Genomic DNA, 20,894 nt, shown 5'->3' on the forward strand with positions numbered 1-20,894 from the left:
GAGACCAAATTTGCTGTAGGGAGAAAAATATATTGAAATATAGCATTGGCAATTATTAGGTAATTTCAGCACAAACTTAATTGAGTTGAATTGTGCCGTTACCCTTTGCATAACTGCTATTACCTGGAACCATGAGTTGGTTCAGCTACAAGTTCTGTCTTCTCCTATATATTTTATTATTAAGTGGACTATATGGTTTTCTTTGTCAGTTAATTACTTCAACCGTAGTAAAAGTATGCCTACTTTTATATGGAAAATATCTGTAATTTTCTAATAATTGACTTGGACCTCGTACATTTTGTGTAAAATTGCGATTGTCTATTGTGGTGATTTTAGTTTTTAACTGTCATGTGATGTCTTCCAGAATGAAAATCTTCAACAGGAACTGGCTGCAGCAACCGAAAAACTCTCAGTACAAGAAGAGGAGTTACAGAAAGTAAGATTACACATTAATGATAACATTGATAACAACAATAATATTAATAATATAATCCATGTGACGTGTAGATAGAACTTAATAAACTATTGAAAATAACTGGGGGGGGGGGGGGGGGGGGAGAGATAAATCGATATTTTCGGAAGTCTTTTGTGGAACATTGATGCTCTTACAGCTTCCAACAAACAGTGATGTTATTACATGAACAGAGAAGTTGCTATGTGGTCACCTACACATGTGACTGATACAAGGGCAGTCATCAGTATTCTGATTCCATGAATTGTTACTGCTTGTTGCCACTATCCACTTCGATGCAAATAAAGATAGTGTAGTACTCAGCAGTGTAATATATGTTATAACATCATTATTAGACTAGCGTGTAAGTCAAAATCTGACTTCATAAAATTTTCAGAGCAGAAAGAGGGGGAGAACCCTGTGACTAGTTTGCTCTCAGTGTGCTGTCATTTTAGCAATAGGCTGGCAGCTGGTCTGTGTTCATTCATACATGCATGCAAAGCAATATTGTTATTGATTTAGAGTTCCATCACTCTAATGCGGTGATAGTCAACTTGGTCCCTACTGCCTACTAGTGGGTGTTCCAACTTTCATTGTGGGTGGTAAGTGACAGGTTTTCATAAAATGTTTGGTAAGCAGTTATTATTATGTCCTTTAACTTGTTGTAACTCTGCTTTATAAAGTAAAGTTACTTCCTTACTTTACACATCACTATTACTGTGGAACAAGTGGACAATTAGAAAATTTTACTATTAACAGATGTACAAAAGTGGATGATGATAAAGCAGGTTGACTACCTGTGCTGTAGTGAATATATTTTGCACCTAGTAGACATTGTAGTATTGCTTTTCTGTACACTGCAATAGATTGCTGCCTGGGTAGAACCATCACAGATAGCAACCCAGTGAATACGTTCATAATGATTTTCAGCTGCAGAAACTAGGAAATTGCTGGGTGATGAAAGTTAATGGCAGTGCGATTGAATTTTTAATAGCAGCTTGGCTGAATAGAAATTATCGATGGCAAATCCTAAAGAAGTTCAACTTTGCCAGCCAAGAGACATTCTTACAAACACCCAACATGGAATTTTGTAATAAATTGTCCAATGATTAATATGTAATAACACAAGTCAAAGTAAATGTTTAGAACTATAAAGTAATTTCTTTCGAGAAAATGCTATTTGTTAATCATACATCTGTATTTCATACATTAAAAGGGCTTTAGTAACCAGTAGGGTGTAAATACATATGTATTTGTTCACTTTGAGGAGTGAATAAGGAACTATTTTGGTTAAGGTATTTCAAATCAGTTTTTGCAACTATTAAAACTTGTATGACAAAATACATACATATTTTAAATAGTGCCAAAGATGGATTGAAGTATCTTAAATAGTTACACAGCAACTACAGAGACTGCAAATCAAGGAACTTAAAAATTTGGTATGTGGCTATGGAGTTACCAGCCAAGCAGACAAGGCAATAATTGGTTATTTCTTACCTTGTTCAGACCAATAAATATAGTCATTGTTTTCACTGTAGTACCAAGATAATTTATGAATATTTATAGTTACAGGTGTGGTACAAAAGGAGGACTACTAGGATTTAACATCTAGTTGACAATAAGGTCATTAGAATTGGAGCACAAGCTTGGAATGAGAGAAGCAGGAGTAAGGAAATTAGCCATGTGCTATCCAAACGTACCATCCCCACCAGAGAAAACTTAAAACTGGATGGGCAGATGGAGATTTGAAGCATTTTACTCCTGAAAGCAAGGGATTTATAACAATATCCTTGTTAATTCTTTTGGAAAAGTTTTCTGCATATCTGCACATGTGGAAATCGTGATTCTGTTGATTACTGTATGTGCAAATCCATCCCCCCCCCCCTTTCCCCACCTCTTCCACCTCCTACTGCCACCCATGAAATTGGAGTGTGCATGGTTTCCTTACCTCAACCATACAGATAGCCATACCACATGAAACTACAATGGAGAAGTATCTGTGCAGAGGCCAGACTAATCCATGGTTCCTGAAGAGGGGCAGCTGCCTTTTCAGGAGTCACAGGGGCAGTATTCTGAATAATTGATCTGGTTTTGCAACATTAACCAGTGTGGCTTTATTGTACTGGTACTCAAATGGTTGAAACAAGGAGGAAACTGAAACCATGAGGCATGCAGCTCCACTGTACAGCTTAGTGATGATCCTGTCATTGTTGGTAAAATATTCCTGATGTAAAATTGTCCTCCATATGAATCTCTGGATGGGCACTGCTCAGGATGTTGTCATTAGGAGAAACAAGACTGGCACTCTGTGGGCTGGAGAGTGGGATGTTAGATCCCTTAATTAGTTGGGTAGGTTAGTCAATTTAAAAACAAAATGGATTATAGTGAGAATTACTGAATTGAGATGGCAAGAAGAACAAAACTTCTGGTTATATCAGTACAGGCATTATCAACACAAAAAAGATAGGGGTAATGCAAGAGTAAGTCTGATAATGAAGTAGAAAATATAAATGTGAGTAAGTTACTATGAACAGAATAGTCAACACGTTATCATAGCCAAGATAGACCAGAGGGTAACATGCATCACAATAGTATGAATTTATATGTCAACTACCTCCACAGATGATGAAGAAATTGAAAGAGTGTATGATGAGTAAATTAAATTAAGGAAAACAAAGATTTAATTGTGCTGATTGACTGGAATTCAGTAATAGGAAAAGGAAGACAAGGAAAAATAGTAATATGACACAGACTGGAGGAAAGGAACAAAAGAAGAAGCCACCTGGTAGAATTTTGTACACAGTATAACTTAATCAGTGCTAACACTTGATTCTTCATCTACATGACTACTCAGCAGTTGACACATAAGTACCTCGCAGAGGATTCATCAGACTACCTTCAGACTGTATATCTACCATCATTCTCAGACAGTGTGCGAGAAAAACAAACTGTTAAATCTTGCCATGCAAGGTCTGATTCCTCCTATTTTATTGTGATGATAATCTCTCACTATCAACATCAGTGTCATCAAAATATTTTTGCGTTTGGAAGAGAAAGTTGGTGACTGAATTTTCATGAAAATATCTTCCCTCGATGGAAAATACCTTTGTTTTAATATTTTTCATCCTAACTGGCATATCATGTCCATGACACTGTCTCCCCAGCCCCCCCCCCCCCCCCCACCGCCCCTCACCCCCCACCCCTCACCCCCCACCCCGCACCCAGTCCTTTCACTATAATACAAAACAAGCTGCCCTTCTATGAACTTTTCTAGTGTCCTCCATCCGTCCTATCTGATATGGATACCAAACCACACAGCAATACTTGAAAAGAGGACAGACAAGCATATTGTAGGCATTCTATTTAGTAAACCTGTTGCATTTTCAATGTGTTCTGCCAATAAAATGCATTATGTGGCCTTTCCCACAACATGTGATTGTTCCAGTTTAACTTGTTCATTTTAGTCTCTTTAATTGTAATCTATAGGTGTTTAGTTGAATTGATACCTTTAGATTTGTGCAATTTGTTGTGTAACCGAAATTTATCTGATTCCTTTTAGTACAGATTTGATAACCTCACACTTTCCATTGTTTAGTGTCAATTGCTGTTTTACTCACCATACAGATACCTTGTCTAAATTAGTTTGCAATTGATTTTGATCTTCTGATGACTTTACAAGACAGTAAATGACAATATCATCTGCAAACAATCTAAGAGGGCTGCTCAGATCGTCTCCTAAATCGTTTATATAGATTAAGGACTGCAGGGGTCTATAACATATCCTTGATGAATAACACAGATCACTTTTGTTTTACTTGATGACTTTTTGTCAGTTACTATGAACTGTGAGCTTTCTGACAGGAAATCATGAATCCAGTTGCACAACTGAGACGATACTCCATAGGTACACAATCAATCAGAAGTTGCTTGTGACGTATGGTAGCAAAAGCTTTCTGGAAATGTAGAAATATTGAATCAGTTTGAGAGCTCCTGTCACTAACACCCATTACTTTGTGTGTCACAACAATGATATTTTTTGAATTCATGCCTCTTGTCAATAGATTGTTTTCTTCAAGGTAATTCATACTCACACATCAGAAAAAGTTTTGTATCACCTCGGTTCTGAGTGTTCCGGAACCTGCACAGAAAATTGGAATACAGATTAAAATAAACATCATTTCCACCTTTTTTATTGCTCATGAAAACCACACATTGCATGTTGTACCACCACTATACAGCGAGACCTTCAGAGGTGGTGGTCCACATTGCTGTACACACCAGTACCTCTAATACCCAGTAACTCGTCATCTTGCATTGATGCATGCCTGTATTCATTATGGCATACTATCCACAAGTTCATCAAGGCACTGTTGGTCCAGATTGTCCCAATCCTCAACGGCGATTCAGCTTAGATCCCTCAGAGTGGTTGGTGGGTCACATCGTCCATAAACAGCCCTTTTCAATCTCTCCCAGGCATGTTCGATATGGTTCATGTCTGGAGAACATGCTGGCCACTCTAGTCAAGTGATGTCATTATCCTGAAGGAACTCATTCACGAGATGTGCACGATGGGGGCACGAATTGTCATCCATGGAGACGAGTGCCTCATCAGTATGCTGCTGATATGGTTGCACTATCAGTTGGAGGGTGGCATTCACATATTGTACAGCCATTGTGGCACCTTCGATGACCACCAGCAGCGTACGTTGGCCCCACATAATGTTACCCCAAAACAGCAGGGAACCTTCTCCTTGCTGCACTCACTGGACAGTGTGTCTAAGGCTTTCAGTCTGACCGGGTTGCCTCCAAACACGTCTCCAACGATTGTCTAGTTGAAGTTATATGAAACACTCATCGGTGAAGAGAACATGATGCCAGTTTTGAGCTGTCCATTCAGCATGTTGTTGGGCCTATCTGTACCGCACTGGATGGTGTCGTGATTGTAAAGCTGGTAGTTGGGACTGAAGTTGTACATCATGCAGCCGACTGCGCACGGTTTGAGTCGTAACATTATGTCCTGGGGCTGCACGAAAAGCATTATTCATCATGGTGGCGTTGCTGTCAGGGTTCCTCAGAGCCATAATCCATAGTTGGCGGTCATCCATTGCAGTAGTAGCCCTTGGACAGCCTGAGAAAGGCATGTCATCAACAGTTCCTGTCTCTCTGTATTGCCTCCATGTCTGAACAACATCACTTTGGTACACTCCGAGACACCTGGACACTTCCCTTGTTGAGAGCCCTTCATGGCACAAAGTAACGATGTGGACACGATTGAACCACGGTATTGACAGTCTAGGCATCGTTGAACTACAAACAATATGAGCCTTGTACCTCCTTCCTGGTGGAATGACTGGAACTGATTGGCTGTTGGGCCCCCTCCATATCATAGGTGCTGCTCATGCATGGTTGTTTACATCTTTTTGTGAGTTTAGTGACATCTCTGAACAGTAAAAGGGAGTGTGTCTGTGATACAATATCCACAGTCAACGTCTACCTTCAGGAGTTTTGGGAACTGGGGTGATGCTAAACTTTTTTTGATGTGTGTAGTTTGAACACAATATGTTTTGCAAAACTCTATTGCAAATCAACATCAGTGATATGGGTCTGTAATTCAGGGGTTTACTCCTATTTTCTTTCTTGAGTATTGGTGTGACTTGTGCAACTTTATAGTCTTTTGTCTAGCAAGTTGCATACGAACACTAAGTATGAATGTGGGGTTGCAGTAGTTATACAGAGATGAAGAGGCTTGTACAGGGTAGACTAATGTGGAGAGATACATCAAACCATTCTTTGAATTGAAGATCACAGCAACAAAAGCAAGAAGTCCTCCTCAGTGCTACAATTTTAAACATACTGTTTTTCTCTGCACGTACCATTTTACCAGAGCACATATCAGTGTTATATGATTGTAATGGCAATTGTAAGGTGCCCACATTCTTTTGAAGTCACAGATATTTTGTGATTATGGTATGCACATGCACTAACAAGAAGCAGCATTTCTGCTCTGTTTTGTGATGAATTTTTGGAGTCTTCATTGTTCAATAACCAAGTGACAATATGAAATTTCCTGGGAAGTCTAGTAGGGGCATTGATGGTTAGCCAAGAGTGAACGATGTATGGCAGTATGTAGATTGAAAACCATTGTTGGAGCACATCTTATATCATTTTTCTGTGGTACTCCTTGGAACTCAAATTAGGACATAAATATAAGTTTATGATGAATATTACCGTGGCTGATCGTACTTGAATGACAATAATTTGCCTCACTACAACTTGGAGACACCAAATTTATAACTCATTTTCAACACATTTACCTTGTGTGGGTACGGTTTTCGAATTTTTGGTAATTTAATTAATCCTGAATGTTCTACAGTCTCAGATCTTTTGCATTCTTCCATGCACACACAGTATCAATCCTCTTCATAAATAAACCCTCACAGTGACCATACTGATACCAGAGCCCACGTTATTTAATATTATTAACATCGTCTATTACTGCCTTCAAAATTTGTTGCTTCCTTCATGCATGAAATTAAGTTGCCTGCACTCAGATATTTACCTTCAGAATACACACAAAATATTGTACAATATACAACATTTTGAACAGGGTTCCCCAGGTTGCCTATTGCTTTTGTATGATGGTGTTGTTTTCGTAGTGATTTAAAAGAATGTGCTTTCACTAAAGCTAAGTTCCACTTCCTGGCCCTAGAGGAGCCTATGGGCTCGACCAACCGCCATGTCGTCCTCTGCCACTGGTGTCATTGGGTGCAATATGGAGGGGCACATGGTCAGCACACCATTCTCCAGGTCGTTGTCCGATTTCTTGATCTGGGATCTGCTGCTAATCAGTCGAGTAGCTCATCAGTTGGCCTCATGAGACAGAGTGCCCCCCACACCAGTCCTCCCACCAAGGAAAAATCCCTGGCAGTACTGGGAATTGTACCCGGATTCTCAGCATGGCAGTCAGCTACACTGACCACTCAGCTACTGATATAGACTATGCTTTCACTAGTTGTAACGTGTGTGTTCAGTTCACGTATACACCCTGTCCTAGTACCTGACAGCATAGCTGTACATAGGGAGTTGTAATTGCTACAAGGTTCCCAGCGACATGGTCATCTACTGGTATTAATCAACTTATAATTGGTTGATGTTGATGATGATGATGATGATGATGGAAGAAGATGATTTTCATCGTCTTGAGTGTCCAAGCTCAATAATTTTTTCATGGTAACTGCAATAATGGCTGACAGCATACCTGAATGGTCCAGTGGTAGACATATTTGAACAGATGGTTCAAAATTGGCCAAAGGAACGGGTTTTGTGTTCTTGCATGCTTGCAAATAAACACTTGATAGGGTAGCACTATTATAAAGATTTGGCAACTCAGCAAGAAGGAGCAAATAATATTTATTACGAGTATGTTACAAATGGTACTTAACTTTGGTGCAGTACCACTGGAACAAACATGGCAGACTGGCCGCTACAACGGGTAACCTGTAGTAACAGTAGACACCAAATGGTGTGTTTGTCACCATAAATCGCTCAGTATCTTCATCCAAAGAAATCTGAAAATATGATTGTTTAAGATCCAGTTTCCCAAAGTACACACCACCAGCTAACTTTGAAATAAATTCTTCCAACTTGGGAATAAGATATGAATCCATAATTGACTGAGAATTAACCGTCACTTTGAAATCTCTGTAGACATGAACTGAACCATTCAGTTTCTGTGCAACTATGATCAGCATTGCCTGTTGGCTACTGGTTATGGCTTCAGTAACAACATTCCGTTGAAGACAGTAGAGTTCCTCCTTTATTTTACCTTTTATCGCAAAAGGAATGTAGTGTGATTTGCAGAACTTTGACATCTCATTTGCCTTCAGTGTAATTTGTGTCTTATAACCTTTAGTACTGTTAGTTGCTTTGGGAAGAGTATCAGATTTTTGCAATAGCTGATGTAACCTGATGTAACCCTCCATTCAGAACGTCAGTTTGAGTTTGATTTCTTCCCTTGTGAAGGAAGCTCAAAACATTGAAGAGATCCAGTCTTTGTAAATTCGTTGATTTATTTATTTAAATTTATGTCTACAAATGTAGCCTTTTTCATAAATGGTTTATATATTAATATCTGTTGAAAATTGTCCTTTTACTGGAATCTCCTAATTTCTGTAACTGAAGAGCAAACTTTGAAAGTCTGTTTACTTTGGCATTCCTAACTTTTTGTAGGCCTACAGGTTAACGATTAAAATTGACAACCCAGTGTCAATTTGAAAATTGCTCTCCACTTTGTTGACTTGAAGAGTTAACAGCTAACAACTTTTTATTCCCATGAAAGATAACATTCACCTCATGATTCATCCGGGCAAGTTTTTGAATTTGCACACATTTGCTATTGCCATATGCATGAGTGTACTTTGTTTTGCATGCCTCAGCTGTATGCCCAGTCTTTGTACAGTAATTTCAAAGACTGGGCAACAGCGATAAGACACGATCACCCTATGTGTGGTTTATGTTGCAGCATAGCATGCTCAGTCTGCAATTTCCAGATCTGGCCTTGCTGTGTGCTTGGCCGTGCCAGCTGTTGATGTGTAATTAATATGTCAGCATCTTTGCACTGTATTGCTTCTGTAAATACATGCATTTTTTTGTATGCCAAATCAACAGCAAACAAACTTATAAAAATGTGTTTGTTAAACCAAACTGCCCTTCTTTGATTTATTGTCAGGTGAGTGCATGATAAGCCTGTCACAAATTAATGAGTGTGCATAAGATTGCTTGCAGCGACCATTTTCACAATGAAATTTGTTTCCCAGTCAGGTTCTGTAATTGAGTAATCTACTGTTTATAGCTTTGATTTGACTTCTTGGAACATTGAGAAAAATCTATGCCTGGCAGCAACAGCAACATGAACTTGAGAGTCAAATTATTTTGCAAGCGATTGTTTAATGTCAGTATATGAGAGTCACTGGTTCACAAGTAGGGGACAGTTTCTATGAAGAAGTTGAAACACAGTGGGATCTTCATATGTTAATAAAAACTATTTTTGTTCAGCATCACCTGATCTCTGATGTGTGAGGTAATGCTGTTCTAGTTGCTGGATGTAGTTGTTCGAGGACTCAGCTTTTTAATGCAATACTGGAAAGGGTAGTGGTGGCAGCTTGGACTGTAGTGGTCATTTTTTGTTGGTCATCGGTCTTCCTGTCTTGAAGCGTGCCACCATGAGCTCATGAGCTGCAGACAGTTGTTGCAGTAAGGTTGTAGGGCGAGCTCTGATTGGGTCATGTCCAAAAGATATCCTCAGAACTGTTTGTAAAATTCATAAAAAATCATTTCTGGAAATGAAACTGATTAGCAGTCTTGGAATGTATCAGTCACAGAATAAAGCCACACAGTGTTGCCACAAAAAATCAATGAATATAACTTGTGCACTCTTAAGTTTAAGTAGAAATAAAATTTTGCCCTGCTTAGTAATTTTTCTCTTTTCTCCATTATGTTTCTTTTCTCTTGTCGCTCCATGTTGACAAGAGTTCTGTGGGTTTGCACTGAGCAGCAGTTTGTAGTTGTCAAATCTTGAGTATTGTCAAAAATTGTCAAGTCTTTCATGTTTTACCAACTCAGAAAAATGTCAGATGATCTGGCACATGGTGTCCTAACCTAATATAATGATATCTGAATAACTGTGCTGTCTCTTGGCAGTTTAAGATATTGTAACCATCATTGATAGTAAGTTTTCAGACATCCTGTAACTGGTTGCAGTTTTCTGTAAATAACGATCACTGACTTGGGTGATAGTTGTCAGAATACTGTACTGAACTAACTCCAAGCGTTGGAGTGAACTGCCTGACTGCTGATTAGTAACTGTCTCTTGTGTCCGTGGCACGTCGTATTTTGGTTCCTGTCCACCAGTACACCTTGTCCACTAGCACCAAGGCAGATACAATGTAGTTCAAGGTTGACAATGTTCCCAGTTTAGCAGTCCACACTATCGATGGATGTACACAGCATGCTGGAAGAAGTGGCTCAGAAGCAGAAAAATGTCCAGGTTTTGCAGTGTGGACTTGAGAGATATGGTTTTTTTTGTGTACCTCTTGCATGGTACACAACAATAATAAAACTAATAAAATAACAACCACGTGAGTTTTAAGATGCAAGAAGTACTGTGCCATCTTGCAGCTCAAACCAGAAAGACTAGTCATGCTTTGGCTTAAAGGACACTGTCCAGACCAGTAAGTGCAAATATGATAAAATAATAGCACTCAACTTTTCTTACAGCCTGAACATGTGTTACAGAACAAATTTTTGAAATTGCTTTACTAGCTTAAGGACAGACAATTGCTGACGTTGAGCATGCACTTCTTGATTCAAGTGTTCACAAAATTTAATGCACCAATTATTGCTTGGCTACAATTTAACCGTGGGAAATTTTGCCAGCATTTTTATGTTGTTTGTTCAACCCCTACCCCAACTGTGTTTTTGGGTGTGGTTATAGACTTTAATTCCTTGGATGTGCATTGCAACACCAGGCCACTGTGATACCTTTACTGAACGTTGTGGAATCCATACCTGTCTGTTTCCATCTGGTATGCATTTGTTTTCAACAATTTGCACTGTTCACAACTGTCTGTTCCCATCTGGTATGCATTTGTTTGCAACAATTTGCGATGTATGATGCTTTTTATATGAATGTTTAGTGGTAAGACATATTCTGGTGTGTTTTGTGTGTTATGAACTTAATTTAGAAATTATTAAAGTTTTTGTTAATTGTGCAGTAATGCTGAATATGTTGAAATTCTATGATGAAAAATATGCCTGTATGTTGATGAGAAATTTTTGAACTATATATGTCCAGAAGTCCAAACAAATAAAACTTCACAGAAATCATGAACAAACATTCTTATCTGTCTAACAACAACACAAAACTGACTAATATTAATCAGTCTTGCTTTCATTTTCATTTTTCATCACAGTTTAGTAAATGTGCATAAAAAGGTTTCAACAAAAAAATAAAACCTAACTGTTGAATTCTGTCTATAATGACCTCATTTTCAAGGGGGCTTTAAACCTTTTGGATGGGATGTTAAATACCAATCTTCCTTCCTTTTATGGTGCAGAGAGGAACTGACATTGATTGATGTATGTATCTCCACATTGTCTGAAACTATTCAGTGTTTTGTCAAAGATACATTTTTCTGTCCTTTGCTGATGCCATCAATCACAATTTCCTAGACAGTTTTCATCTCTATTTAGTTCAGATGGTCAATGCCCAATTAGAATGTGAGGTAAATTCTTAAACACAGTGGCCATCTTGCTGCCTTGATTTGAGCCTTGTTGGTCACTTGTGGTTTTCACTTACAAGGCAGTTGCAGCTATCCCAGCAATCATAACTATTCCAGAACTGGAGATTACTTTTTTTGATGAAAGATGAATTTATTAAAAATTTCATTAACTCCACACCACACATGTGTAAAATGATATTGTCAGTTTGTGCTTACAGTACAGCATATTAGATATCAGTAATAAGTGCTTCTCCCACAGAAATATAGAGCATCCACTCCAGCATTTTAGGCTCTCTCTCTCTCTCTCTCTCTCTCTCTCTCTCTCTCTCTCTCTCTCTCTCTCTCTCTCTCTCTCTCTCCCCCCCCCCCCCTCCCCCAAGTTTTTTTAACAATTTGGATTTATTTTTCATTACTATTAAAAATAACAGTTAAGTATTCTTTGAAATTATCTTCCATTAGTTCTTGGCATCATTGATACACCAATCAATACATAAAGCCCAATGTAAATACACAGAAGCTATCCTTATTGATTAATATAAGAACAAAATAATTGTTCAAAAATTTTCAAGTAATTGCAGTCTACCTTACATATAAGTTATTTCACATTGAGTGCTGTTGTAAATATGAACATTTATAACTTTCTTTTTTTAGACAACAGATTCGCTTCTCAAAATTCAGAAGGAAAAAATTGACCTGATGTCAGAAATGGAAGAAAAGATAAGAGCCCTTCAGCAACAACTATCTCAGGTACCTTATTACAGCAATTTGAGCCAGTCAACCATATATGATGGTCTTAATGTATATTGCTTGTTATCATGTTGTACGTTATCAGTATTGAAATTTATTAATTTTAACACGTTAACTTCTGTACCACATCAGGACCATGCCCATCTTCACAGTTTTGATTAGGATCACTTCTTAACATGCCATTCATATCTAGGTGCAGATGGACAGCCATGAATGGGAGAAGTGGAAGTGGCTTTGTTGAAGGAACATTCTACAATCTGCAGATAAGAACCTGTAAAACTTAGGAGAAGCTAAATTAAATTGGCCAGGGAAAGAATTTGAATACCATTCTGTGTATGCATTCATTATTTAAGCTACCTCACAAGACCAATAGCAGACAGTTTGTTAGTGAAAGCTGGAGGCTGCACTCTGGTCTGCTAGACATAGTCACAAATTAATGAAGAGTACCAATTGACACATCAATTTAGTTTTTGACAAAAGTACTTGTTATTTCTACACATTGTGCCAAGTAAGTTTGGCACCTTGCTTTTATTCCTTTACTCCCTGCAATTTAATTAGTAAAAGGATTTTCCATATTTAGGTAACTGTAATCTCACCTTGAGAACTCTATGGGTCCCTTACAAAACACATAGTTCTTTGGGGTGTTCTTGAAAGATGTCTCATCTAATACAGTTTACTTTCTCCTCTCCAAGAAAAGCTTTTTATAAAGTGGTGAGTTATCACAAAATATTACATTGTGGGCCATCATTGTTTGAAAAGCTGTAGAGCACTGATAACTTCTATAGCAAAACTATAGAGGTATTCAGTTTTTACTGTTTAAATTCTTCTCAATATGCTGCTCCACAAATTTTGGGCATTCCATTATGAATTTTATTTTTCTTGGTGGCCCTGTATCTTTCACAGCATAGAACTGAATAAATCTTATCTTTTTGAGTTTCCCACCAAGAACACCAGTTAATAATTTTATAAAAACATTGTTCACAATTTCTCTATTTGCATTTCATTTACAACAGCTTACCAGCATACAGATTTTTTAAATGCTGCCAGAACAAGCTGCTTACGTAAAAAGGAACTAGCTGCTACTTGGAAAGCATAAGTTCAGATCCTTGTCCGACAGTCATCATTGAAGTTTTCTGTGGTTTCATAAAGCATTTCTGTCAAATGTTGTGATAGCTCCTTCAGTAATGACATCACCATATAAAACTTCCTTACTTGTCGAATCCGAGTTGGTACAGTGGTCTCTCCCTGAAGACTGTGATGTCAACATGACTTAAAACTCTTATGTTTTCATTTTAAGTATGTTGTTGATAGAGCATTGTTTGGGATAACACTTCAGTCTTGCTGGCTGAGTATATTTGTGAAATGTTTGCCAAAGCTTTCTGAATATTATTGATGGAACAGTAGAATATTTACCATTGCCAGTGGAATATAGCCAATTTGCACACAATAAATACACTTGTGAAAAAGAAAATATTAACCTTACTTCATAAGCATAAAAAAGCTGCTGAGTGTAGAAACTCAAGTAATTATTGATACATCCATTGTGTTTTCTTTTCTCAATTAAAATTCTTTGGTTAGGCAAGTGTTGAAGTGGCCTTCCTGGTATAGTAAAAATTTAAAATTAATTTTTATAGTAATTATATTTTTAAATTGTGTATTATTGTGGAGACAAATACTGTATGACAAATATTTATGTACCTATAAAGGAATCTGTCACAGTCTAACTTATTCAACTGTTTTGAGACAGATAACTGAGAGTACGCGCTCGGAAATTAGTCGATTAACAAATGAGCTGGAAGAGTCCCGGGAAACTGTTGCAATGCGTGACAGTGAATTGACAGTACTGCAAGACTGTCTCCGCCAGTTAAAAGCTTTTGAGGAGGGACAAGGTTCAGAGCAGCTGGATACATTACTGGATGTAGGCCATGCCCGTGCCGAACTTGCACTCGTCTCAATGGATCGTGACAGTCTGAAGGATCGTCTCCATGATGAAGAAGTGGCTAGGAAATTGCTTGAAGGTGAATTGCTCTTTGTTGCCCAGGCTCATGACTTACCTTTAAGCTAACACCTTTGTCTTTCTGTAGTCCTATGTACTGTAATTACTCTAGCATAAGGTAACCCTAAATATAAGATGGCCTTCCCCCCCCCCACCCCCCTCCACTCTTTTTTTTTTAATTAAAAAAAAGAGGATCCTTGAGAAAAATTCGTGTTGTAACATATTCTGTCTAATCAAAGTTATAAACTATTATTGACTGCCTGAAAAGTTAACCTTACACATATTCAAAACTTACACATTTTCTAATTGTCTGCATTTTAGTAATACAAGGGGAAATAAGGTAAACAAAAGAAATTGTTGACATTAAGTTTTAGTCCCCACTGCCTTCTTTGTTTGCTTAGCAGGTCATTTGTGGTATCACAATTTTTAATCATCGTTATAATCGTCCTAATAGGAGAGCTGTAAAATGTATGTCTTCGGTGTCACAAATAAAAATCTGCTTCTTCCAAATATGTGGCAATTTCTGAGGTTGTGATTATGATGGGACCTGAGAATATAGCTGGGTTTTTTTTTCTGAACACATAGCAAATTTCACTTCTGTACTGACATGAGAATATTATTATGTCTCTTGCTTCCAAGCATATTGTCTGTCTCATTGGCCGTGTAGAAACAGTAGCTGACACTCACCCGCCCTATCATTCCTCACTCCCGAAGGTGAGTGCCAACACTGCTGCACAAAATATGTAAGCATGCCATTGGCTCCATTGTAGGTTTTTAGCATCTCCTGCAGAAATGTGTGTGTTGTTGAATATTTACCCAATTTTAAAGTCGGTTTGATTCCGAACACAAAGGGATTCAGGCAAACTGCAGTGCAAACATGGTAGATGTTCATATGAAGCCAAAGTACGAAGTATTGATTCCCGTGGTTGGCAGCACAATGAAATTTGCCTCCCTCTCTCAACTCCCCTTCCCGCACTCTCAGCCAAGCTGGTGTCAGTGTTCCCCCTGCAACACTTCTGTAGTGTTGTGCTTGAGGGATAGTGAATCATGGATGGCAATAATTTCTAGGGTACAAATCATATGTAAAAATAATAACTAATTCATAAATAAGGGGTTGCAATCAGGATTCAGTCCAGTTCTTGAACTTACACCCGGTGAACTGTTTTTCCGCTGTAATTTATTCTGAGATAACAATTGCAGTCAGTTTAATGTGATTTCTTCACTTTGTTAGACATTCAATTCTGGATTAATGTTCTTTCCCATTTCATCTTGATCTCATCATCTTGTTCTAAAGCTGATTAGGAGCTGGTGACTTCCTCTCCTGTATTTTGATACATGAACAGTGACCAAATTTCTCATTTGCAACTCATTTGTGTACTGTATGAATGCATGTACAAGAACTTTTATTGCTAACATGTCCAAAGACGACAAAATTTTATAAGCTGATAGAATTTAATGTTGTTTCCAGCTGTTTTTCATAAAATTACCAAATTTTAAGTAGGGTGTTAGGTTTTTGTAGTGGCTAGTTTGTAGTTTCTTGTGTTTCCCTTGTACTAGTGCATGAATCAAATGTCACTTGATTGTTTCAGCAAGATCTATACTGTTTAAAGTGCTTCAGCGTATCAGGAAATGTCGAGCCTATTCAAATGAAAGCATTGTTTACTAATCCCTACCCTATGGAATTCTTCAAAATAAATGTGTAAGAAACCTCAGTAGCCAATGATTCATCTGTAAATGTAAGACAACTCCTGTATTAATCTATTAACAATGTAGAAACATTGACCTCAGCAGCAATAGTTTATTCTGCAAATATAAGACGACCCCGTATTTTTAGAATGATGAATTTGGAGAAAAGACCTCATCTTATAATCGGATAAATGAGGTATGAAATAAATAGTTTTCAATTCATCCAAATTGAATTTTAATCAAATTGATTGTGCATTCACGGCTAGTAAACAATGGCTACCCACAGAATAATTTTTTCAGATTTTTCAACTACCTAAACACCTGAAAAATAATGTTGTATGTAGTAGTTAATTGCAGTTGTTTGGTGTGCTTCATCTAAAAGAAGAACAGTAATGATATTATTGACTGAAAAACCACATTGAAAAATGTTGACAAAGCATTATCAGTTTGTGTTATGTAATGTTATTTAAACATTTTTAAATCTTTTGTCATTCATTGAGATACAAAAAATTTTGTGTGATACAATGCTCTGAATTACCTACATTCATTAGATTGTATATCACACTGCATTGTTCATTTGTTGTGTGTGCTATAGTATTGACAAACACAGTGAGGAAGTTAATGTAAGAGATAGTGCATCTATGGCCAGTTCCAGTGGTAATAGACTGCTATTGAATCACATGCTGGTACACAACAATGTAATTGAAAATAATCACCCATTAGTTTTCAAACAATAGTCTGATATTTTCAGTAAAGTGTTGACTATTGATAATAGAAATATGCTCTGTAATCTTGGAGCTATTTGAATACACAGTTAGCATCAGTTTTCGACAATTTTTCATCCACTAGCTTGTAGAACTGTTGATATTGACAAGTCAGAAAATTCATTATGTATACCAGCCAGTTCCTAGATGCCATAAAAATCGCTTAAGTTACAAATACTGTGTAAGACACTTTGGGCTTAATTCCTGTGTCACATGTTGGTGATTGTAGTAACCTCAGTCGTTGGCAGTGAGAATTGGCAGATTTGTTTTCTGTTTTGGCATTAAGTTTATGGAAACACTGATTGCCGAATGACTTTGTGAGCAAGGAATGAATTGCTATTTACAGACTAAAATTAGTGGCGTATTCCAACGTAACTTTGAAGAGATTGGGAGACAAAGTCAAAAAATGGCTTTTTTCACAGCAATATGCACTCTATTGTTTTGAACAATTTAAATTTATTGTACTGTGAAAATCAAGTAGTACTTAGTGTTTTCTTCTCTTAATATTTAATATGTAATTCATGTTGTGTTTAAAAATATTGAAAACTAAAAAAATAAACCACCCATGAAGAAAACAGTTTCCATCCAATTTGTGTTGTAATTATTTTGGGCTAAATTTCTTGTCACCAAAATTTTACAAAGAAGTTTTTAGCAGTTGGGGATTTTGAATCTTTCTAAGTGTTTTTCAGATTAAAACTTTATTCTGAGAAGTATATACTCTGCTTGCTGAAAATTAAAACCATGATTAAAATAATAAAATTTCTAAGTGTGTCTGTTTTGTGATATTATATGAAATGAAATGATCACTTGACCTAATTGGCTGGGACAACTCGTCTGGAATTGTTCGGGCACCTAGTGCAAGTCTTTTATTTTATGCCACTTCGGTGACTTGAGCATTAATGATGATAAGGCCAACACGACACCCAGTCCCCAAGCAGATAAAATCTCCAACCCAGCCGAGAATAGAACCCAGACCCCAGCCACTCAGCTACAGAGGTGGACTCTGTTTTGTGATGGATAATTGCACTCTTTTGAATTATGATTGTACTGAACTATTCAAAACAAGTATCTTGTAATGCAGAAGATACCATTGAGTAAGCTAGAAAGTCACTAACTTCATGTGTTACCAGAAAATGACCTCTGCTTTGAACATTTATGTGTACTGAAAAGTAACTGCAACATAGATTGTGATAGCTTTGATTGCCTTGCAGAAAGCATGCCAGTGTAGCATTGCATTTAAAGAAGTGTAAAGAAGTCATAGAAGTTCAGTTCCTACCTTCATTGTGTTAAGTGGACATCATAAGAGTGCTGTTTCCAAATGGTGTAAAAGTAAAGCGGATTTACAATTTGTTAAAGTGACACAGAAAAACTAATATGACATATTAGGTAGTTTTGTATTTCTTCTGTGGGCAAGTTATAAGTACTATGAATGATGCTGTAGCCTAGGCCTCACTAAATGAATGGTTTTTGAATATTGAAAAATGCCCACCTGGAACTGGGAAGCAGTAGAACTATCATAACACGTATTTCTTTCTCTGTTCGAGGCAAAAGGTATTTTAAATAGCAACGACAGCCACAAATGCTTTGCTGTTGGACTTTCTGTAGTTCTTGTCACAGTTGGCACTGGTAGTAGTTGTAGCAGAACTGGAGGGCCTGTGCATTTATTATGGCTAGTTTACAGTATCACTTTGCCCATATTCTTAAAGTATTATGATTGCGGTGAAATTTGTTTGACCACTAAATAGTCAGAGAATCTTATAAAGATGTTGTTGTTGTTGTTGTTGTTGTTGTTGTTGTGGTCTTCAGTCCTGAGACTTGTTTGATGCAGCTCTCCATGCTACTCTATCCTGTGCAAGCTTTTTCATCTCCCAGTACCTACTGCAACCTACATCCTTCTGAATCTGCTTAGTGTATTCATCTCTTGGTCTCCCTCTACGATTTTTACCCTCCACGCTGCCCTCCAATACTAAATTGGTGATCCCTTGATGCCTCAGAACATGTCCTACCAACCGATCCCTTCTTCTGGTCAAGTTGTGCCACAAACTTCTCTTCTCCCCAATCCTATTCAATACTTCCTCATTAGTTATGTGATCTACCCATCTAATCTTCAGCATTCTTCTGTAGCACCACATTTCGAAAGCTTCTATTCTCTTCTTGTCCAAACTATTTATCGTCCATGTTTCACTTCCATACATGGCTACACTCCATACGAATACTTTCATAAATGACTTCCTCACACTTAAATCTATACTTGATGTTAACAAATTTCTCTTCTTCAGAAACGCTTTCCTTGCCATTGCCAGCCTACATTTTATATCCTCTCTACTTCGACCATCATCAGTTATTTTGCTCCCCAAATAGCAAAACTCCTTTACTACTTTAAGTGCCTCATTTCCTAATCTAATTCCCTCAGCATCACCCGACTTAGACTACATTCCATTATCCTTGTTTTGCTTTTGTTGATGTTCATCTTATATCCTCCTTTCAAGACACTGTCCATTCCATTCAACTGCTCTTCCAAGTCCTTTGCTGTCTCTGACAGAATTACAATGTCATCGGCGAACCTCAAAGTTTTCATTTCTTCTCCATGAATTTTAATACCTACTCCGAATTTTTCTTTTGTTTCCTTTACTGCTTGCTCAATATACAGATTGAACAACATCGGGGAGAGGCTACAACCCTGTCTTACTCCCTTCCCAACCACTGCTTCCCTTTCATGTCCCTCGACTCTTATAACTGCCATCTGGTTTCTGTACAAATTGTAAATAGCCTTTCGCTCCCTGTATTTTACCCCTGCCACCTTTAGAATTTGAAAGAGAGTATTCCAGTCAACATTGTCAAAAGCTTTCTCTAAGTCTACAAATGCTAGAAACGTAGGTTTGCCTTTCCTTAATCTTTCTTCTAAGATAAGTCATAAGGTCAGTATTGCCTCACGTGTTCCAGTGTTTCTACGGAATCCAAACTGATCTTCCCCGAGCTTGCCTTCTACTAGTTTTTCCATTCGTCTGTAAAGAATTCGTGTTAGTATTTTGCAGCTGTGACTTATTAAGCTGATAGTTCGGTAATTTTCACATCTGTCAACACCTGCTTTCTTTGGGATTGGAATTATTATATTCTTCTTGAAGTCTGAGGGTATTTCGCCTGTTTCATACATCTTGCTCACCAGATGGTAGAGTTTTGTCAGGACTGGCTCTCCCACGGCCGTCAGTAGTTCCAATGGAATATTGTCTACTCCGGGGGCCTTGTTTCGACTCAGGTCTTTCAGTGCTCTGTCAAACTCTTCACGCAGTATCATATCTCCCATTTCATCTTCATCTACATCCTCTTCCATTTCCATAATATTGTCCTCAAGTACATCGCCCTTGTATAGACCCTCTATATACTCCTTCCACCTTTCTGCTTTCCCTTCTTTGCTTAGAACTGGGTTTCCATGTGAGCTCTTGATATTCATACAAGCCGTTCTCTTATCTCCAAAGGTCTCTTTAATTTTCCTGTAGGCGGTATCTATCTTACCCCTAGTGAGATAGGCCTCTACATCCTTACATTTGTCCTCTAGCCATCCCTGCTTAGCCATTTTGCACTTCCTGTTGATCTCATTTTTGAGATGTTTGTATTCCTTTTTGCCTGTTTCACTTACTGCATTTTTATATTTTCTCCTTTCATCAATTAAATTCAATATTTCTTCTGTTACCCAAGGATTTCTACTAGCCCTCGTCTTTTTACCTACTTGATCATCTGCTGCCTTCACTACTTCATCCCTCAAAGCTACCCATTCTTCTTCTACTGTATTTATTTCCCCCATTCCTGTCAATTGCTCCCTTATGCTCTCCCTGAATCTCTGTACAACCTCTGGTTCTTTTAGTTTATCCAGGTTCCATCTCCTTAAATTCCCACCTTTTTGCAGTTTCTTCAGTTTTAATCTACAGGTCATAACCAATAGATTGTGGTCAGAGTCCACATCTGCCCCTGGA

General features: G+C 37.7%; 1 protein-coding gene across 3 annotated transcripts in view; it reads left to right on the top strand.

Annotated features, from left to right (window-relative positions):
• The window catches only part of LOC124619938 (transport and Golgi organization protein 1), a 161,555-nt gene that overhangs the window by 66,778 nt on the left and 73,883 nt on the right, over positions 1–20,894 (top strand). For all 3 annotated transcript variants that reach the window (XR_006980168.1, XM_047146587.1, XM_047146589.1), the window contains exons 8-10: positions 365–436; positions 12,382–12,477; positions 14,225–14,495. Coding sequence is in view for 2 of the 3 variants with exons in the window: in XM_047146587.1 (XP_047002543.1) it covers positions 365–436; positions 12,382–12,477; positions 14,225–14,495 (439 nt within the window). In the remaining variant the exon portion in view is untranslated. The remainder of the gene's footprint in view (positions 1–364; positions 437–12,381; positions 12,478–14,224; positions 14,496–20,894) is intronic.

Source organism: Schistocerca americana, chromosome 6 (genome assembly GCF_021461395.2).
Source record: "Schistocerca americana isolate TAMUIC-IGC-003095 chromosome 6, iqSchAmer2.1, whole genome shotgun sequence".
Classification (NCBI taxonomy): Eukaryota; Metazoa; Arthropoda; class Insecta; order Orthoptera; family Acrididae; genus Schistocerca; species Schistocerca americana.